At 62.8% G+C, this 15,117-nt stretch overlaps 1 protein-coding gene across 1 annotated transcript; it reads left to right on the top strand.

Annotated features, from left to right (window-relative positions):
• The first annotated feature begins 1,302 nt into the window (after positions 1-1,302).
• PPP5C (protein phosphatase 5 catalytic subunit) lies at positions 1,303-14,709 on the top strand. The gene is made up of 10 exons (XM_054055662.1): positions 1,303-1,498; positions 7,849-8,090; positions 9,945-10,092; positions 12,220-12,341; positions 12,436-12,501; positions 12,617-12,715; positions 13,140-13,245; positions 13,481-13,623; positions 14,343-14,430; positions 14,552-14,709. The coding sequence occupies exons 1-10, from the start codon at positions 1,390-1,392 to the stop codon at positions 14,695-14,697; spliced, it is 1,269 nt and encodes a 422-aa protein (XP_053911637.1). The 5' UTR covers positions 1,303-1,389; the 3' UTR covers positions 14,698-14,709.
• Positions 14,710-15,117: the final 408 nt, after the last annotated feature.

Below are 15,117 nucleotides of genomic sequence, written 5' to 3'. Positions count from 1 at the left end.
GCAAAAAAAACCCCAACCTTGGGGGGGGGGGCACCCCCTCAACCCCACATCTTGGGGGGCGGGGGGGGCACCAAAAGCCATGGCCCCTCCTACTGACCTTGGGGTGCCCCCCCTTAGGACCCCCAACTCCCCCCATTCACCCCCTTGAACCCCATTTGACACCACCCCCATGACTCCCCCTATGGGGTCCCCCCCCCCATGATCCCCCCAGCCCCCCCCATTCACCTCCCCCAAAGACCCTCACATCCCCCCCCCCCTTTTCTTACCCCCTCCCCCATAGCCCCCCCCCCCCCAATCCCCTTTTTTTCCACCCCCACCCCCCCCCTCCTACCTCGCTGGGGGGGTCCCCCCCGCCCCCCCCTTTTTGGTGCTGGGCTGAAACGGCCCCTTTGGGGGGGGAACTTTGCATCCTCCCCCCCTCAATCCCCCCAAATCCAGGGCCACGCCTGAGACCTTGTGCATGAGCTGCCCTCGTGAAAGGCTCTCGTGCGAGATCCTCGTGCGAGATCCTCGTGCGAGGCTGTCGTGCCGGACTCTTGTGCGAGGCCCTGGTGTGAGAGCCTCGTGCGAGAGCTGTCTGCATATAAGACTGTTGTGCAAGAGCTGTGAGACCCTCGAGGGATCCTTGTGCAAGAGCCCTTCATGCGAGACCCTCGTGCGAGACCCTCGTGCGAGACCCTCGTGCAAGACCCTCATACGAGGCCTTTTATGCAAGACCCACTCTTGTGCAAAACCCTCGTGCAAGACCTGCCCTTGTGCAAGACACACACACACACACCCCCCCTGGAAGCTGCCCAGGTGCACAAGTGCCCCCCCCCCAACCCTCCCCTGTTTTGGGGCAGGAGAGTCCTTTGCACGAGTGTGTCTGCCCCTTGCACGAGGGCTTTGCACGAGCGTCTCGCACGAGCCAGAGCCGCTGGGACCCACACGCACACCCCACTCCCTCTCCCCCCTGTGCCCCCCAAGTTTCGCTTTTGGGGGGGGGGCCCTGTACCGCCCCCCCCCCCCCCCGTGCACTTGCACGCGCTTGTGCAAGGAGGGGGACACAGAGACATTGCAGTGTGTGTCCCCCCCCCCCTTGTGCTGCCTCCCCTCCTCGTGCAAAGCCCCCCCACAATAAACCTGCTCTGAAGCCACACAGGACTCAGGGACAATGGGGAACTGGGGGGGCCATGGGACCCCCTTACTGGAGCCCTGGAGGACCCGGGGAGGAGGGTGCTGCCCGCCCCCATATGCCGCTCTGGCCCCTCTCTATGGTGGGGCCACTCCTCCCTCTCCTCTCTATGGTTCCGGTTCTCCCTCCTGTGCGGCGCGTCCCCGTTTACGACACTGCCGCCAGCTCCCCGTCCCGCAGCCTTTGCGGTTGCCGGAGCGCTTTACGGCCCGGCGATGGCGGAGGGAGAGCGGGCAGAGAGCGGTGGCCCCGGGCGGCCCCCGAGCCCGGCCACGCTGGAGCGGGCCGAGGCGCTGAAAACGCAGGCGAACGAGTTCTTCAAAGGTACCGAGGGCGCTGCCAGATAGGGAGCTATAGGGGGGAATGGGGGCAGCGGGGGCTGCCAGATAGGGAGCCATGGGGGGAATTGGGGCTGCCAGATAGGGAGCCATGGGGGTGAATGGGGGCAGCGGGGGCTGCCAGATAGGGAGCCATGGGGGCAGCGGGGGTTGCCAGATAGGGAGCTATAGGGGCAGTGGGGGCTGCCAGATAGGGAGCCATGGGGGTGAATGGGGGCAGTGGGGGCTGCCAGATAGGGAGCTATAGGGGGAATGGGGGCAGCGGGGGCTGCCAGATAGGGAGCCATGGGGGTGAATGGGGGCAGCGGAGGCTGCCAGATAGGGAGCCATGGGGGTGAATGGGGGCAGCGGGGGCTGCCAGATAGGGAGCCATGGGAGTGAATGGGGGCAGCGGGGGCTGCCAGATAGGGAGCCATGGGGGTGAATGGGGGCAGCGGGGGCTGCCAGATAGGGAGCCATGGGGGGGAATGGGGGCAGCGGGGGCTGCCAGATAGGGAGCCATGGGGGGAATGGGGGCAGCGGGGGCTGCCAGATAGGGAGCCATGGGGGTGAATGGGGGCAGCGGGGGCTGCCAGATAGGGAGCCATGGGGGTGAATGGGGGCCGCGGGGGCTGCCAGATAGGGAGCCATGGGGGGGAATGGGGGCCGCGGGGGCTGCCAGATAGGGAGCTATGGGGGTGAATGGGGGCAGCGGGGGCTGCCAAATAGGGAGCCATGGGGGTGAATGGGGGCAGCGGGGGCTGCCAGATAGGGAGCCATGGGGGTGAATGGGGGCAGCGGGGGCTGCCAGATAGGGAGCCATGGGGGTGAATGGGGGCCGCGGGGGCTGCCAGATAGGGAGCCATGGGGGGGAATGGGGGCCGCGGGGGCTGCCAGATAGGGAGCCATGGGGGTGAATGGGGGCAGCGGGGGCTGCCAGATAGGGAGCCATGGGGGGGAATGGGGGCAGCGGGGGCTGCCAGATAGGGAGCCATGGGGGGAATGGGGGCTGCCAGATAGGGAGCCATGGGGGGCGGTGGGGGCTGCCAGATAGGGAGCCATGGGGGGGAATGGGGGCAGCGGGGGCTGCCAGATAGGGAGCCATGGGGGGGAATGGGGGCAGTGGGGGCTGCCAGATAGGGAGCAATGGGGGTGAATGGGGGCAGCGGGGGCTGCCAGATAGGGAGCCATGGGGGTGAATGGGGGCAGCGGGGGCTGCCAGATAGGGAGCCATGGGGGGAATGGGGGCAGCGGGGGCTGCCAGATAGGGAGCCATGGGGGTGAATGGGGGCAGCGGAGGCTGCCAGATAGGGAGCCACGGCAGCAATGGAGAGTGTGAGCTGCCAAATAGTGATCTATAGGGTGTGCCAAGCTTACAGTAAGAGGAGCAGGCTGCCTAATAGTGAGCCACTGTTATGGGGTGGGGGAGAGCAGTCAGAGCAGAACCCCACAGCCGGCTAAAGAGCCATGGGCAAGTGAAGGTTGGCCTGAGGGCTCCGTGGTGGCCCTGGGAGGCTCCATTGTGGCCCTGGTGGCTCTGGGGGTTCCAGGGTGATCAGGGCTGGCCTTGAGGGGGCCTCCATGGTGGTCCTGAGGAGCTCTGGGTTGGCTCCGTGGTGGCCCTGGATGGCTCTGGGCCAGCCATGGGGGCTCTGTGGTGGCCATAGAAGCTCTGGATTGGCTCCATGGTGGCCCTGGGGGGCTCTGGGTTGGCTTTATGGGCTCCATGGTGGCCCTGGGGGTCTCTGGGTTGGCTTTATGGGCTCCATGGTGGCCCTGGGGGCTCTGGGTTGGCTTTATGGGCTCCATGGTGGCCCTGGGGGGCTCTGGGTTGGCTTTATGGGCTCCATGGTGACCCTGGGGGGCTCTGGGTTGGCTTTATGGGCTCCACAGTAGCCCTGGGGGGCTCTGGGTTGGCTTTATGAGCTCCATGGTGGCCCTGGGGGGCTCTGGGTTGGCTTTATGGGCTCCATGGTGGCCCTGGGGGGCTCTGGGTTGGCTTTGTGGGCTCCATGGTGGCCCTGGGGGGCTCTGGGTTGGCTTTGTGGGCTCCATGGTGGCCCTGGGGGGCTCTGGGTTGGCTTTATGAGCTCCATGGTGGCCCTGGGGGCCTCTGGGTTGGCTTTATGGGCTCCATGGTGGCCCTGGGGGGCTCTGGGTTGGCTTTGTGGGCTCCATGGTGGCCCTGGGGGGGCTCTGGGTTGGCTTTATGAGCTCTGTGGTGGCCCTGAGAGTATCTGAGTTGGCTCTTTGGGCTCCATGGTGGCCCCTGAGTTGGCTTTGTGGGCTCTGTGGTGGCTCCATGGTGGCCCTGGGGAGCTCTGGCTTGGCTCTGTGGTGGCCTTCGGAGGCTCCATGGGGGCCCTGGGTTGGCTTTGTGGGCTCTGTGGTGGCCCTGGGGGCCTCTGGGTTGGTTCCATGGTGGCCCTGGGGGTCTCTGGGTTGGCTTTGTGGGCTCCATGGTGGCCCTGGGGGTCTCTGGGTTGGCTTTGTGGGCTCCATGGTGGCCCTGGGGGTCTCTGGGTTGGCTTTATGGGCTCCATGGTGGCCCTGGTGGTCTCTGGGTTGGCTTTGTGGGCTCCATGGTGGCCCTGGGGGGCTCTGGGTTGGCTCCATGGTGGCCCTGGTGGTCTCTGGGTTGGCTTTATGGGCTCCATGGTGGCCCTGGGTGGCTCTGGGTTGGCTTTATGGGCTCCATGGTGGCCCTGGGGGGCTCTGGGTTGGCTTTGTGGGCTCCACAGTGGCCCTGGGGGACTCTCGGTTGGCTTTATGAGCTCTGTGGTGGCCCTGAGAGGGTCTGAGTTGGCTCTTTGGGCTCCATGGTGGCCCCTGAGTTGGCTTTGTGGGCTCTGTGGTGGCTCTGGGTTGGCTCCATGGTGGCCCTGGGGGACTCTGGGTTGGCTCCATGGTGGCCCTGGGGGGCTCTGGGTTGGCTCCATGGTGGCCCTGGGGGGCTCTCGGTTGGCTTTATGAGCTCTGTGGTGGCCCTGAGAGGATCTGAGGATCCATAGTGGCCCCTGAGTTGGCTTTGTGGGCTCTGTGGTGGCTCTGGTGGCTCCATGGTGGCCCTGGGGGGCTCTGGCTTGGCTCTGTGGTGGCCCTGGAGGCTCCATGGGGGCCCTGGGTTGGCTTTGTGGGCTCCATGATGGCCCTGGGAAGCTCCATGGTGGTTCCAGGGTGATCAGGGCTGGCCTTGGGGGCCTCCATGGTGGTCCTGAGGAGCTCCGGATTGGCTCTGTGGTGGCCCTGGATGGCTCTGGGCCAGCCCTGAGGGCTCTGCGGTGGCCGTAGAAGCACTGGACGGGCTCTGTGGGTTCTGTGGTGGCCCTCGTGGCCTCTGGGTTGGCTCCATGGTGGCTCTGAGGGGCTCTGGGTTGGCTTTGTGGGCTCTATAGTGGCCCTGGGGGCCTCTGGGTTGGCTCCATGGTGGCCCTGGAGGTCTCTGGGTTGGCTTTGTGGGCTCCATGGTGGCCCTGGGGGGCTCTGGGTTGGCTTTGTGGGCTCCATGGTGGCCCTGGGGGGCTGTCGGTTGGCTCCATGGTGGCCCTGGGGGGCTCTGGGTTGGCTTTATGGGCTCCATGGTGGCCCTGGGGGGCTCTGGGTTGGCTTTATGGGCTCCACGGTGGCCCTGGAGGTCTCTGGGTTGGCTTTATGAGCTCTGTGGTGGCCCTGAGAGGATCTGAGTTGGCTCTTTGGGCTCTGTGGTGGCCCCTGAGTTGGCTTTGTGGGCTCTGTGGTGGCTCTGGTGGCTCCATGGTGGCCCTGGGGAGCTCTGGCTTGGCTCTGTGGTGGCCTTCGGAGGCTCCATGGGGGCCCTGGGTTGGCTTTGTGGGCTCCATGATGGCCCTGAGAAGCTCCGTGGTGGTTCCAGGGTGATCAGGGCTGGCCTTGGGGGCCTCCATGGTGGTCCTGAGGAGCTCCGGATTGGCTCCGTGGTGGGCCTGGATGGCTCTGGGCCAGCCCTGGGGGCTCTGTGGTGGACATAGAAGCTCTGGATTGGCTCTGTGGGTTCTGTGGTGGCCCTCGTGGCCTCTGGATTGGCTCCATGGTGGCCCTGGGGGGCTCTGGGTTGGCTTTGTGGGCTCCATGGTGGCCCTGGGGGGCTCTGGGTTGGCTTTGTGGGCTCCATGGTGGCCCTGGGGGGCTCTGGGTTGGCTTTGTGGGCTCCATGGTGGCCCTGGGGGGGCTCTGGGTTGGCTTTATGGGCTCCATGGTGGCCCTGGGGTGGCTCTGGGTTGGCTTTATGGGCTCCACAGTGGCCCTGGAGGTCTCTGGGTTGGCTTTATGAGCTCTGTGGTGGCCCTGAGAGTATCTGAGTTGGCTCTTTGGGCTCCATGGTGGCCCCTGAGTTGGCTTTGTGGGCTCTGTGGTGGCTCTGGTGGCTCCATGGTGGCCCTGGGGAGCTCTGGCTTGGCTCTGTGGTGGCCTTCGGAGGCTCCATGGGGGCCCTGGGTTGGCTTTGTGGGCTCCATGGTGGCCCTGGGAAGCTCCGTGGTGGTTCCAGGGTGATCAGGGCTGGCCTTGGGGGCCTCCATGGTGGTCCTGAGGAGCTCCGGATTGGCTCCGTGGTGGGCCTGGATGGCTCTGGGCCAGCCCTGGGGGCTCTGTGGTGGACATAGAAGCTCTGGATTGGCTCTGTGGGTTCTGTGGTGGCCCTCGTGGCCTCTGGATTGGCTCCATGGTGGCCCTGGGGGGCTCTGGGTTGGCTTTGTGGGCTCCATGGTGGCCCTGGGGGGCTCTGGGTTGGCTTTGTGGGCTCCATGGTGGCCCTGGGGGGCTCTGGGTTGGCTTTGTGGGCTCCATGGTGGCCCTGGGGGGGCTCTGGGTTGGCTTTATGGGCTCCATGGTGGCCCTGGGGTGGCTCTGGGTTGGCTTTATGGGCTCCACAGTGGCCCTGGAGGTCTCTGGGTTGGCTTTATGAGCTCTGTGGTGGCCCTGAGAGTATCTGAGTTGGCTCTTTGGGCTCCATGGTGGCCCCTGAGTTGGCTTTGTGGGCTCTGTGGTGGCTCTGGTGGCTCCATGGTGGCCCTGGGGGTCTCTGGGTTGGCTTTATGGGCTCACCGGTGGCCCTGGAGGTCTCTGGGTTGGCTTTATGAGCTCTGTGGTGGCCCTGAGAGGGTCTGAGTTGGCTCTTTGGGCTCTGTGGTGGCTCCTGAGTTGGCTTTGTGGGCTCTGTGGTGGCTCTGGTGGCTCCATGGTGGCCCTGGGGAGCTCTGGCTTGGCTCTGTGGTGGCCTTCGGAGGCTCCATGGGGGCCCTGGGTTGGCTTTGTGGGCTCCATGGTGGCCCTGGGAAGCTCCGTGGTGGTTCCAGGGTGATCAGGGCTGGCCTTGGGGGCCTCCATGGTGGTCCTGAGGAGCTCCGGATTGGCTCCGTGGTGGCCCTGGATGGCTCTGGGTCAGCCCTGGGGGCTCTGCGGTGGCCATAGAAGCTCTGGATTGGCTCTGTGGGTTCTGTGGTGGCCCTCGTGGCCTCTGGGTTGGCTCCATGGTGGCCCTGGGGGTCTCTGGGTTGGCTTTGTGGGCTCCATGGTGGCCCTGGGGGGCTCTGGGTTGGCTTTATGGGCTCCATGGTGGCCCTGGGGGGCTCTGGGTTGGCTTTGTGGGCTCCATGGTGGCCCTGGGGTGGCTCTGGGTTGGCTTTATGGGCTCCATGGTGGCCCTGGGGGGCTCTGGGTTGGCTTTATGGGCTCCATGGTGGCCCTGGGGGGCTCTGGGTTGGCTTTATGGGCTCCATGGTGGCCCTGGGGGGGCTCTGGGTTGGCTTTATGAGCTCTGTGGTGGCCCTGAGAGTATCTGAGTTGGCTCTTTGGGCTCCATGGTGGCCCCTGAGTTGGCTTTGTGGGCTCTGTGGTGGCTCCATGGTGGCCCTGGGGAGCTCTGGCTTGGCTCTGTGGTGGCCTTCGGAGGCTCCATGGGGGCCCTGGGTTGGCTTTGTGGGCTCTGTGGTGGCCCTGGGGGCCTCTGGGTTGGTTCCATGGTGGCCCTGGGGGGCTCTGGGTTGGCTTTATGGGCTCCATGGTGGCCCTGGGTGGCTCTGGGTTGGCTTTGTGGGCTCCATGGTGGCCCTGGGGGACTCTCGGTTGGCTTTATGAGCTCTGTGGTGGCCCTGAGAGGGTCTGAGTTGGCTCTTTGGGCTCCATGGTGGCCCCTGAGTTGGCTTTGTGGGCTCTGTGGTGGCTCTGGTGGCTCCATGGTGGCCCTGGGGAGCTCTGGGTTGGCTTTGTGGGCTCCACGGTGGCCCTGGAGGTCTCTGAGTTGGCTCTTTGGGCTCCGTGGTGGCCCCTGAGTTGCCTTTGTGGGCTCTTTGGTGGCCCTTGGGGTGGGTTTTGGTCCTTCTGATGCCCTCTGTTGCCCAGGGAAGGACTACGAGAACGCCGTGAAGTTCTACAGCAGCGCCATCGAGTTGAATCCCACCAACGCCATCTACTACGGGAACCGGAGCTTGGCCTACCTACGCACGGAATGCTATGGCTACGCCCTCGCCGACGCCACGCGCGCCGTCCAGCTCGACGGCAAATACGTCAAAGGCTACTACCGGCGCGCCGCCTCCAACATGGCCCTCGGCAAGTTCAAGGCTGCCCTACGCGACTACGAGACGGTGAGGCTGCTCCTCCAGCATCACCTTCTCTGGTGGCACCATGGCCCACCAGAGCTTGGAGACCTCCTCATCATCTCCCTGGTGGCACCATGGCCCACCAGAGCTTGGAGACCCCATCATCATCTCCCTGGTGGCACCATGGCCCACCAGAGCTTAGAGACCTCCTCATCATCTCCCTGGTGGCACCGTGGCCCACCAGAGCTTGGAGAGGCCCTCATCATCTCCCTGGTGGCACCGTGGCCCACCAGAGCTTGGAGACCCTTCAACATCTCCCTGGTGGCACCGTGGCCCACCAGAGCTTGGAGACCTCCTTATCATCTCCCTGGTGGCACCATGGCCCACCAGAGCTTGGAGACCTCCTCATCATCTCCCTGGTGGCACCGTGGCCCACCAGAGCTTGGACACCCCCTCATCATCTCCCTGGTGGCACCATGGCCCACCAGAGCTTGGAGATGCCCTCATCATCTCCCTGGTGGCACCGTGGCCCACCAGAGCTTGGAGACCTCCTCATCATCTCCCTGGTGGCACCGTGGCCCACCAGAGCTTGGAGACCCTTCAACATCTCCCTGGTGGCACCATGGCCCACCAGAGCTTGGAGAGCTCCTCATTATCTCCCTGGTGGCACCGTGGCCCACCAGAGCTTGGAGACCTCCTCATCATCTCCCTGGTGGCACCATGGCCCACCAGAGCTTGGAGATGCCCTCATCATCTCCCTGGTGGCACCATGGCCCACCAGAGCTTGGAGACCTCCTCATCATCTCCCTGGTGGCACCATGGCTCACCAGAGCTTGGAGACCTCCTCATCATCTCCCTGGTGGCACCGTGGCCCACCAGAGCTTGGAGACCCCCTCATCATCTCCCTGGTGGCACCATGGCCCACCAGAGCTTGGAGACCTCCTCATCATCTCCCTGGTGGCACCGTGGCCCACCAGAGCTTGGAGACCTCCTCATCATCTCCCTGGTGGCACCATGGCCCACCAGAGCTTGGAGACCCCATCATCATCTCCCTGGTGGCACCATGGCCCACCAGAGCTTGGAGACCTCCTCATCATCTCCCTGGTGGCACCGTGGCCCACCAGAGCTTGGAGACCCCCTCATCATCTCCCTGGTGGCACCGTGGCCCACCAGAGCTTGGAGACGCCCTCATCATCTCCCTGGTGGCACCGTGGCCCACCAGAGCTTGGAGATGCCCTCATCATCTCCCTGGTGGCACCATGGCCCACCAGAGCTTGGAGACCTCCTCATCATCTCCCTGGTGGCACCATGGCCCACCAGAGCTTGGAGATGCCCTCATCATCTCCCTGGTGGCACCGTGGCCCACCAGAGCTTGGAGACCTCCTCATCATCTCCCTGGTGGCACCATGGCCCACCAGAGCTTGGAGACCTCCTCATCATCTCCCTGGTGGCACCATGGCCCACCAGAGCTTGGAGACCTCCTCATCGTCTTCTTGGTGGCACCATGGCCCACCAGAGCTTGGAGACCTCCTCATCGTCTCCCTGGTGGCACCGTGGCCCACCAGAGCTTGGAGACCTCCTCATCATCTCCCTGGTGGCACCGTGGCCCACCAGAGCTTGGAGACCTCCTCATCATCTCCCTGGTGGCACCATGGCCCACCAGAGCTTGGAGACCTCCTCATCATCTCCCTGGTGGCACCATGGCCCACCAGAGCTTGGAGATGCCCTCATCATCTCCCTGGTGGCACCATGGCCCACCAGAGCTTGGAGACCTCCTCATCATCTCCCTGGTGGCACCATGGCCCACCAGAGCTTGGAGATGCCCTCATCATCTCCCTGGTGGCCCCGTTGGGACCATGGAGGAGATCTTTGTCCCCTGACGTCGTGTCCCGTCCTCAGGTGGTGAAGGTGCGGCCGAACGATAAGGACGCGAAGCTGAAGTACCAGGAGTGTCACAAGATCGTCAAGCAGAAGGCCTTCGAGCGCGCCATCGCCAGCGACGAGCACAAGCGCTCCGTGGTGGACACCCTGGACATCGAGAGCATGAGTGAGGCCTCACCACAACCTGGTCCTTCTGCGCCCGAGGAGGAGGAGGAGGAGGAGGTTGAGGAAGAGGTGGAGGTTGAGGAGGAGAAGAGGAAGAGATGGAGGTTGAGGAGGAGAAGAGGAAGAGGTGGAGGTTGAGGAGGAGAAGAGGAGGAGGTGGAGGTTGAGGAGGAGAAGAGGAGGAGGTGGAGGTTGAGGAAGAGGTGGAGGTTGAGGAGGAGAAGAGGAGGAGGTGGAGGTTGAGGAGGAGAAGAGGAAGAGGTGGAGGTTGAGGAGGAGGTGGAGGTTGAGGAAGAGGTGGAGGTTGAGGAGGAGAAGAGGAAGAAGTAGAGGTTGAGGAGGAGAAGAGGATGAGAAGAAGAGGAAGAGGTGGAGGTTGAGGAGGAGAAGAAGAAGAGGTGGAGGTTGAGGAGGAGAAGAGGAAGAGGTGGAGGTTGAGGAGGAGAAGAGGAGGAGGTGGAGGTTGAGGAGGAGAAGAGGAAGAGGTGGAGGTTGAGGAAGAGGTGGAGGTTGAGGAGGAGAAGAGGAGGAGGTGGAGGTTGAGGAGGAGAAGAGGAGGAGGTGGAGGTTGAGGAGGAGAAGAAGAGGTAGAGGTGGAGGTTGAGGAGGAGAAGAGGAGGAGGTGGAGGTTGAGGAAGAGGTGGAGGTTGAGGAAGAGGTGGAGGTTGAGGAGGAGAAGAGGAAGAGGTGGAGGTTGAGGAGGAGAAGAGGAAGAGGTGGAGGTTGAGGAAGAGGTGGAGGTTGAGGAGGAGAAGAGGAAGAGGTGGAGGTTGAGGAGGAGAAGGTTCCCAATGGACCTTTCAGGTCCTCCTTGAGGGTCTTGGGGTCCTCTTGAGGGTCTCAGGTTCTTCTGAAGGTCTTGGGGTCCTCTTGAGGGTCTCAGGTCCCCCTGAGGGTCTTGGGGTCCCCTTGAGGGTTTCAGGTCCCCCTGAGGGTCTTGAGGTCCACTTGAGGGTTTCAGGTCCCTCTTAGGGTTTTGGGGTCCCTTGAGGGTTCCCAATGGACCTTTCAGGTCCTCCTTGAGGGTCGGGGGGTCCTCTTGAGGGTTTCAGGTTCTTCTGAGGGTCTTGGGGTCCTCTTGAGGGTTTCAGGTCCCCCTGAGGGTCTTGAGGTCCACTTGAGGGTTTCAGGTCCCCCTGAGGGTCTTGGGGTCCTCTTGAGGGTTTCAGATCCCCCTGAGGGTCTTGAGGTCCACTTGAGGGTCTCAGGTTCTTCTGAGGGTCTTGGGGTCCACTTGAGGGTCTCAGGTCCCCCTGAGGGTCTTGGGGTCCTCTTGAGGGTTTCAGGTCCCCCTGAGGGTCTTGGGGTCCTCTTGAGGGTCTCAGGTCCCCCTGAGGGTCTTGGGGTCCTCTTGAGGGTTTCAGGTCCTCTTGAGGGTCTCAGGTTCTTCTGAGGGTCTTGAGGTCCACTTGAGGGTCTTGAGGTCCACTTGAGGATCTCAGGTCCCCCTGAGGGTCTTGAGGTCCTCCTGAGGGTCTCAGGTTCTTCTGAGGGTCTTGAGGTCCACTTGAGGGTTTCAGGTCCCCCTGAGGGTCTTGGGGTCCCCTTGAGGGTTTCAGGTTCTTCTGAGGGTCTTAAGGTCCACTTGAGGGTCTCAGGTTCTTCTGAGGGTCTTGGGGTCCTCTTGAGGGCTTCAGGTCCCCCTGAGGGTCTTGGGGTCCACTTGAGGGTCTCAGGTTCTTCTCAGGGTCTTGGGGTCCTCTTGAGGGTTTCAGGTCCCCCTGAGGGTCTTGGGGTCCTCTTGAGGGTCTCAGGTTCTTCTTAGGGTCTTGGGGTCCTCTTGAGGGTTTCAGGTCCCCCTGAGGGTCTTGAGGTCCACTTGAGGATCTCAGGTTCTTCTCAGGGTCTTGGGGTCCTCTTGAGGGTCTCAGGTCCCCCTGAGGGTCTTGAGGTCCACTTGAGGATCTCAGGTTCTTCTGAGGGTCTTGGGGTCCCCTTGAGGGTTTCAGGTCCCCCTGAGGGTCTTGGGGTCCTCTTGAGGGTTTCAGGTCCTCTTGAGGGTCTCAGGTTCTTCTGAGGGTCTTGAGGTCCACTTGAGGATCTCAGGTTCTTCTGAAGGTCTTGGGGTCCCCTTGAGGGTTTCGGGGTCCCCTTGAGGATACCCAGCGGATCTCTTGGGGTTCCACAGCCATCGAGGACGAGTACATTGGCCCCAAGCTGGAGGGTGGCAAGGTGACATTGACCTTCATGAAGGACCTCATGCAGTGGTACAAAGAGCAGAAGAAGCTGCACCGAAAATGCGCCTATCAGGTACCCCCCCCCATGTGTCCCCCCAAAAAAAAAGCCATCCCCGGTCCCCAAATGTCCCCAATGTCCCCATCTTTGTCCCCCGGTTGTCTCTCAGATCCTGGTGCAGGTCAAGGAGGTGTTGGCCAAGCTCCCCACCTTGGTGGAAACCACCTTGAAGGAGGTGGGTGGTGCTCCTCACCCTTAGGTGGTTCCTCGGTGGGTGTTGGGGGGGACACTGAGGTCCCCGTGTCCCCCAAAAATGGGTGACGCTGTGGCTCTGGGTTGTCCCGAGGCAGACGGAGCAGGTGACGGTTTGTGGGGACACTCACGGGCAGTACTACGACCTTCTCAACATCTTCGAGCTCAACGGGTTACCTTCTGAGGTCAACCCCTACGTATCCACCTGCAGCGGGGAGACAACCCCCCAAAAAAGCCAAGGAAGGGGGTGGGGGACGTCCGGGTGAAGCCCACCAGGGGTGGGGTCAGCCCAACGCCAAGAGGTGGAGATCACCCCAACACCTGGGATGGGGTCCCACCACCCAAACCAGGGCTGGAGATCACCTGAGGTCCAGGGATGGGGTCCCACCACCTAAACCAGGGCTGGAGATGACCCCAAATCCAGGGGATGGAGATCACCTGAGGTCCAGGGATGGGGTCCCACCACCCAAACCGGGGCTGGAGATCACCTGAAGTCCAGGGATGGGGTCCCACCACCCAAACCAGGGCTGGAGATCACCTGAGGTCCAGAGATGGAGTCCCACCACCCAACCCAGGGGTTGGGACAGCCCTGGACCGCCCGTTTTCCTGAGCCACCTTCAGATCTTCAACGGGGACTTCGTGGACCGCGGGTCCTTCTCGGTGGAGGTCATCCTGACGCTCTTCGGCTTCAAACTCCTCTACCCGGAGCACTTCCATCTGCTTCGAGGTAACGCGGACACCGCGGTGGGGGGTTGGACATGGCCGTGGCCCCCAAGTGTGGGACACCTGGTTTTGGTGTCACCACTTCTTCTCCTCGAGTTGAGCTGTGGGACCATAACCCGATGTTCTCAGGACCTTCTCCCACCCTTCCCATTCCATCTTCTTGGAGCTGAGCCGTGGTGGCTTTGTCCTCCATGGTGGTGATGTCCTCTTGGACCTCCTGATGTGTTCCCACCTCGTAGGGAACCACGAGACGGACAACATGAACCAGATCTACGGCTTCGAGGGGGAGGTGAAGGCCAAGTACACGGCGCAGATGTTCGCCCTCTTCAGCGAGGTCTTCGAGTGGCTCCCGTTGGCCCAGTGCATCAACGGCAAAGTCCTGGTGAGGGGACATCTTCTGGCACCACCACCCGTGTCCTCCTTGGAGGGGTTTGGGGATGGCGGGGAGGAACCGGGGTGATCCTCGTTCCTGGTTTGGGTGGTGGATCTCCATCCATCTCCTCCTGGAGTTGAGGTGATCTCCGTTCCTGGTGGGGTTTGGGTTGAGAGGTCCCTTCCATCCATCTCCTCCTGGAGTTGGGGTGATCTTTATCTCCTTGGAGTTGGGGCGATGTCCATCCCTGGAGTTGAGGTGATGTCCATCCCTGGACTGAGGTGACCCCATTCCTGGTGGGGTTTGGGTTGAGGGGTCCCTTCCATCCATCTCCTCCTGGAGTTGAGGTGATGTCCATCCCTGGAGTTGGGGTGATCTCCGTCCCTGGAGTTGGGGTGATCTCCATCCCTGGAGCTGAGGTGACCCCATTCCTGGTGGGGTTTGAGTTGAGGAGGTCCCTTCCATCCCTCTCCTCCTGGAGTTGGGGTGATCTCCATCCCTGGAGTTGGGGTGATGTCCATCCCTGGAGCTGAGGTGACCCCATCCCTGGTGGGGTTTGGGTTGAGGGGGTCCCTTCCATCCATCTCCTCCTGGAGTTGGGGTGATCTTTATCTCCTTGGAGTTGGGGTGATCTCCATCCCTGGAGTTGAGGTGATCTCCATCCCTGGACTGAGGTGACCCCATCCCTGGTGGGTTTGGGGTTGAGGTCCTTCCGTCGTCTCCCCCAGATCATGCACGGTGGTCTCTTCAGCGAGGACGGCGTCACCCTCGATGACATCCGCAAGATCGAGCGGAACCGGCAGCCCCCGGACTCAGGTGACGATGACGATGGTGTCCCCAAGTCCTTCCTCCTTGGCCCCAACCTTCTGCTGTCCCCAAGGGGCTGCAATGTCCCCTCCCCGCGGTGGCCAAGGACCCCTCTGTGTCCCCCCCCCAGGTCCCATGTGTGACCTCCTCTGGTCGGACCCACAGCCCCAGGTGAGTGGAACCGTGTCCCCAAGTCCCCAACGCGTCCCCCGAGGACGTGGGCTGTCCCCTCCGTGTCCCCTTCTCCCCTCCTCGGTGTCCACAGTGTCCCCATGAGCCTCTTTGTCCCCTCTTTGGTGTCTCCAATGTCCCATGAGCCCCTTTGTCCCCTCTTTGGTGTCTCCAACGCCCCATGAGCCACTTTGTCCCCTCTTTGAGGTCCCCATGAGCCACTTTGTCCCCTCTTTGAGGTCCTGGATGTCCCCTGAGCCACTTTGTCCCCTCTTTGGTGTCTCCAACGCCCCCTGAGCCACTTTGTCCCCTCTTTGGTGTCCCCATGAGCCACTTTGTCCCCTCTTTGGTGTCTCCAATGTCCCCTGAGCCACTTTGTCCCCTCTTTGGGGTCCCCATGAGCTCCTTTGTCCCCTCTTTGGTGTCTCCATGAGCCACTTTGTCCCCTCTTTGGTGTCCCCATGAGCCACTTTGTCCCCTCTTTGGTGTCTCCAACGTCCCATGAGCTCCTTTGTCCCCTCTTTG

Source organism: Cuculus canorus, unplaced genomic scaffold (assembly GCF_017976375.1).
Source record: "Cuculus canorus isolate bCucCan1 unplaced genomic scaffold, bCucCan1.pri scaffold_179_arrow_ctg1, whole genome shotgun sequence".
Classification (NCBI taxonomy): Eukaryota; Metazoa; Chordata; class Aves; order Cuculiformes; family Cuculidae; genus Cuculus; species Cuculus canorus.
Note: the sequence above shows the minus strand (reverse complement) of the source record. Positions and strands in the feature narration are given on the sequence as shown.

Bases quoted from the DNA above. Each gene is read 5' to 3' on its own strand.
- PPP5C (XM_054055662.1), top strand. From the start codon at position 1,390: ATGGCGGAGGGAGAGCGGGCAGAGAGCGGTGGCCCCGGGCGGCCCCCG. The intron at 1,499-7,848 runs GTACCGAGGGCG...TCTGTTGCCCAG, and splicing joins GGCGAACGAGTTCTTCAAAG to GGAAGGACTACGAGAACGCC. The intron at 13,246-13,480 runs GTAACGCGGACA...CCCACCTCGTAG, and splicing joins GCACTTCCATCTGCTTCGAG to GGAACCACGAGACGGACAAC.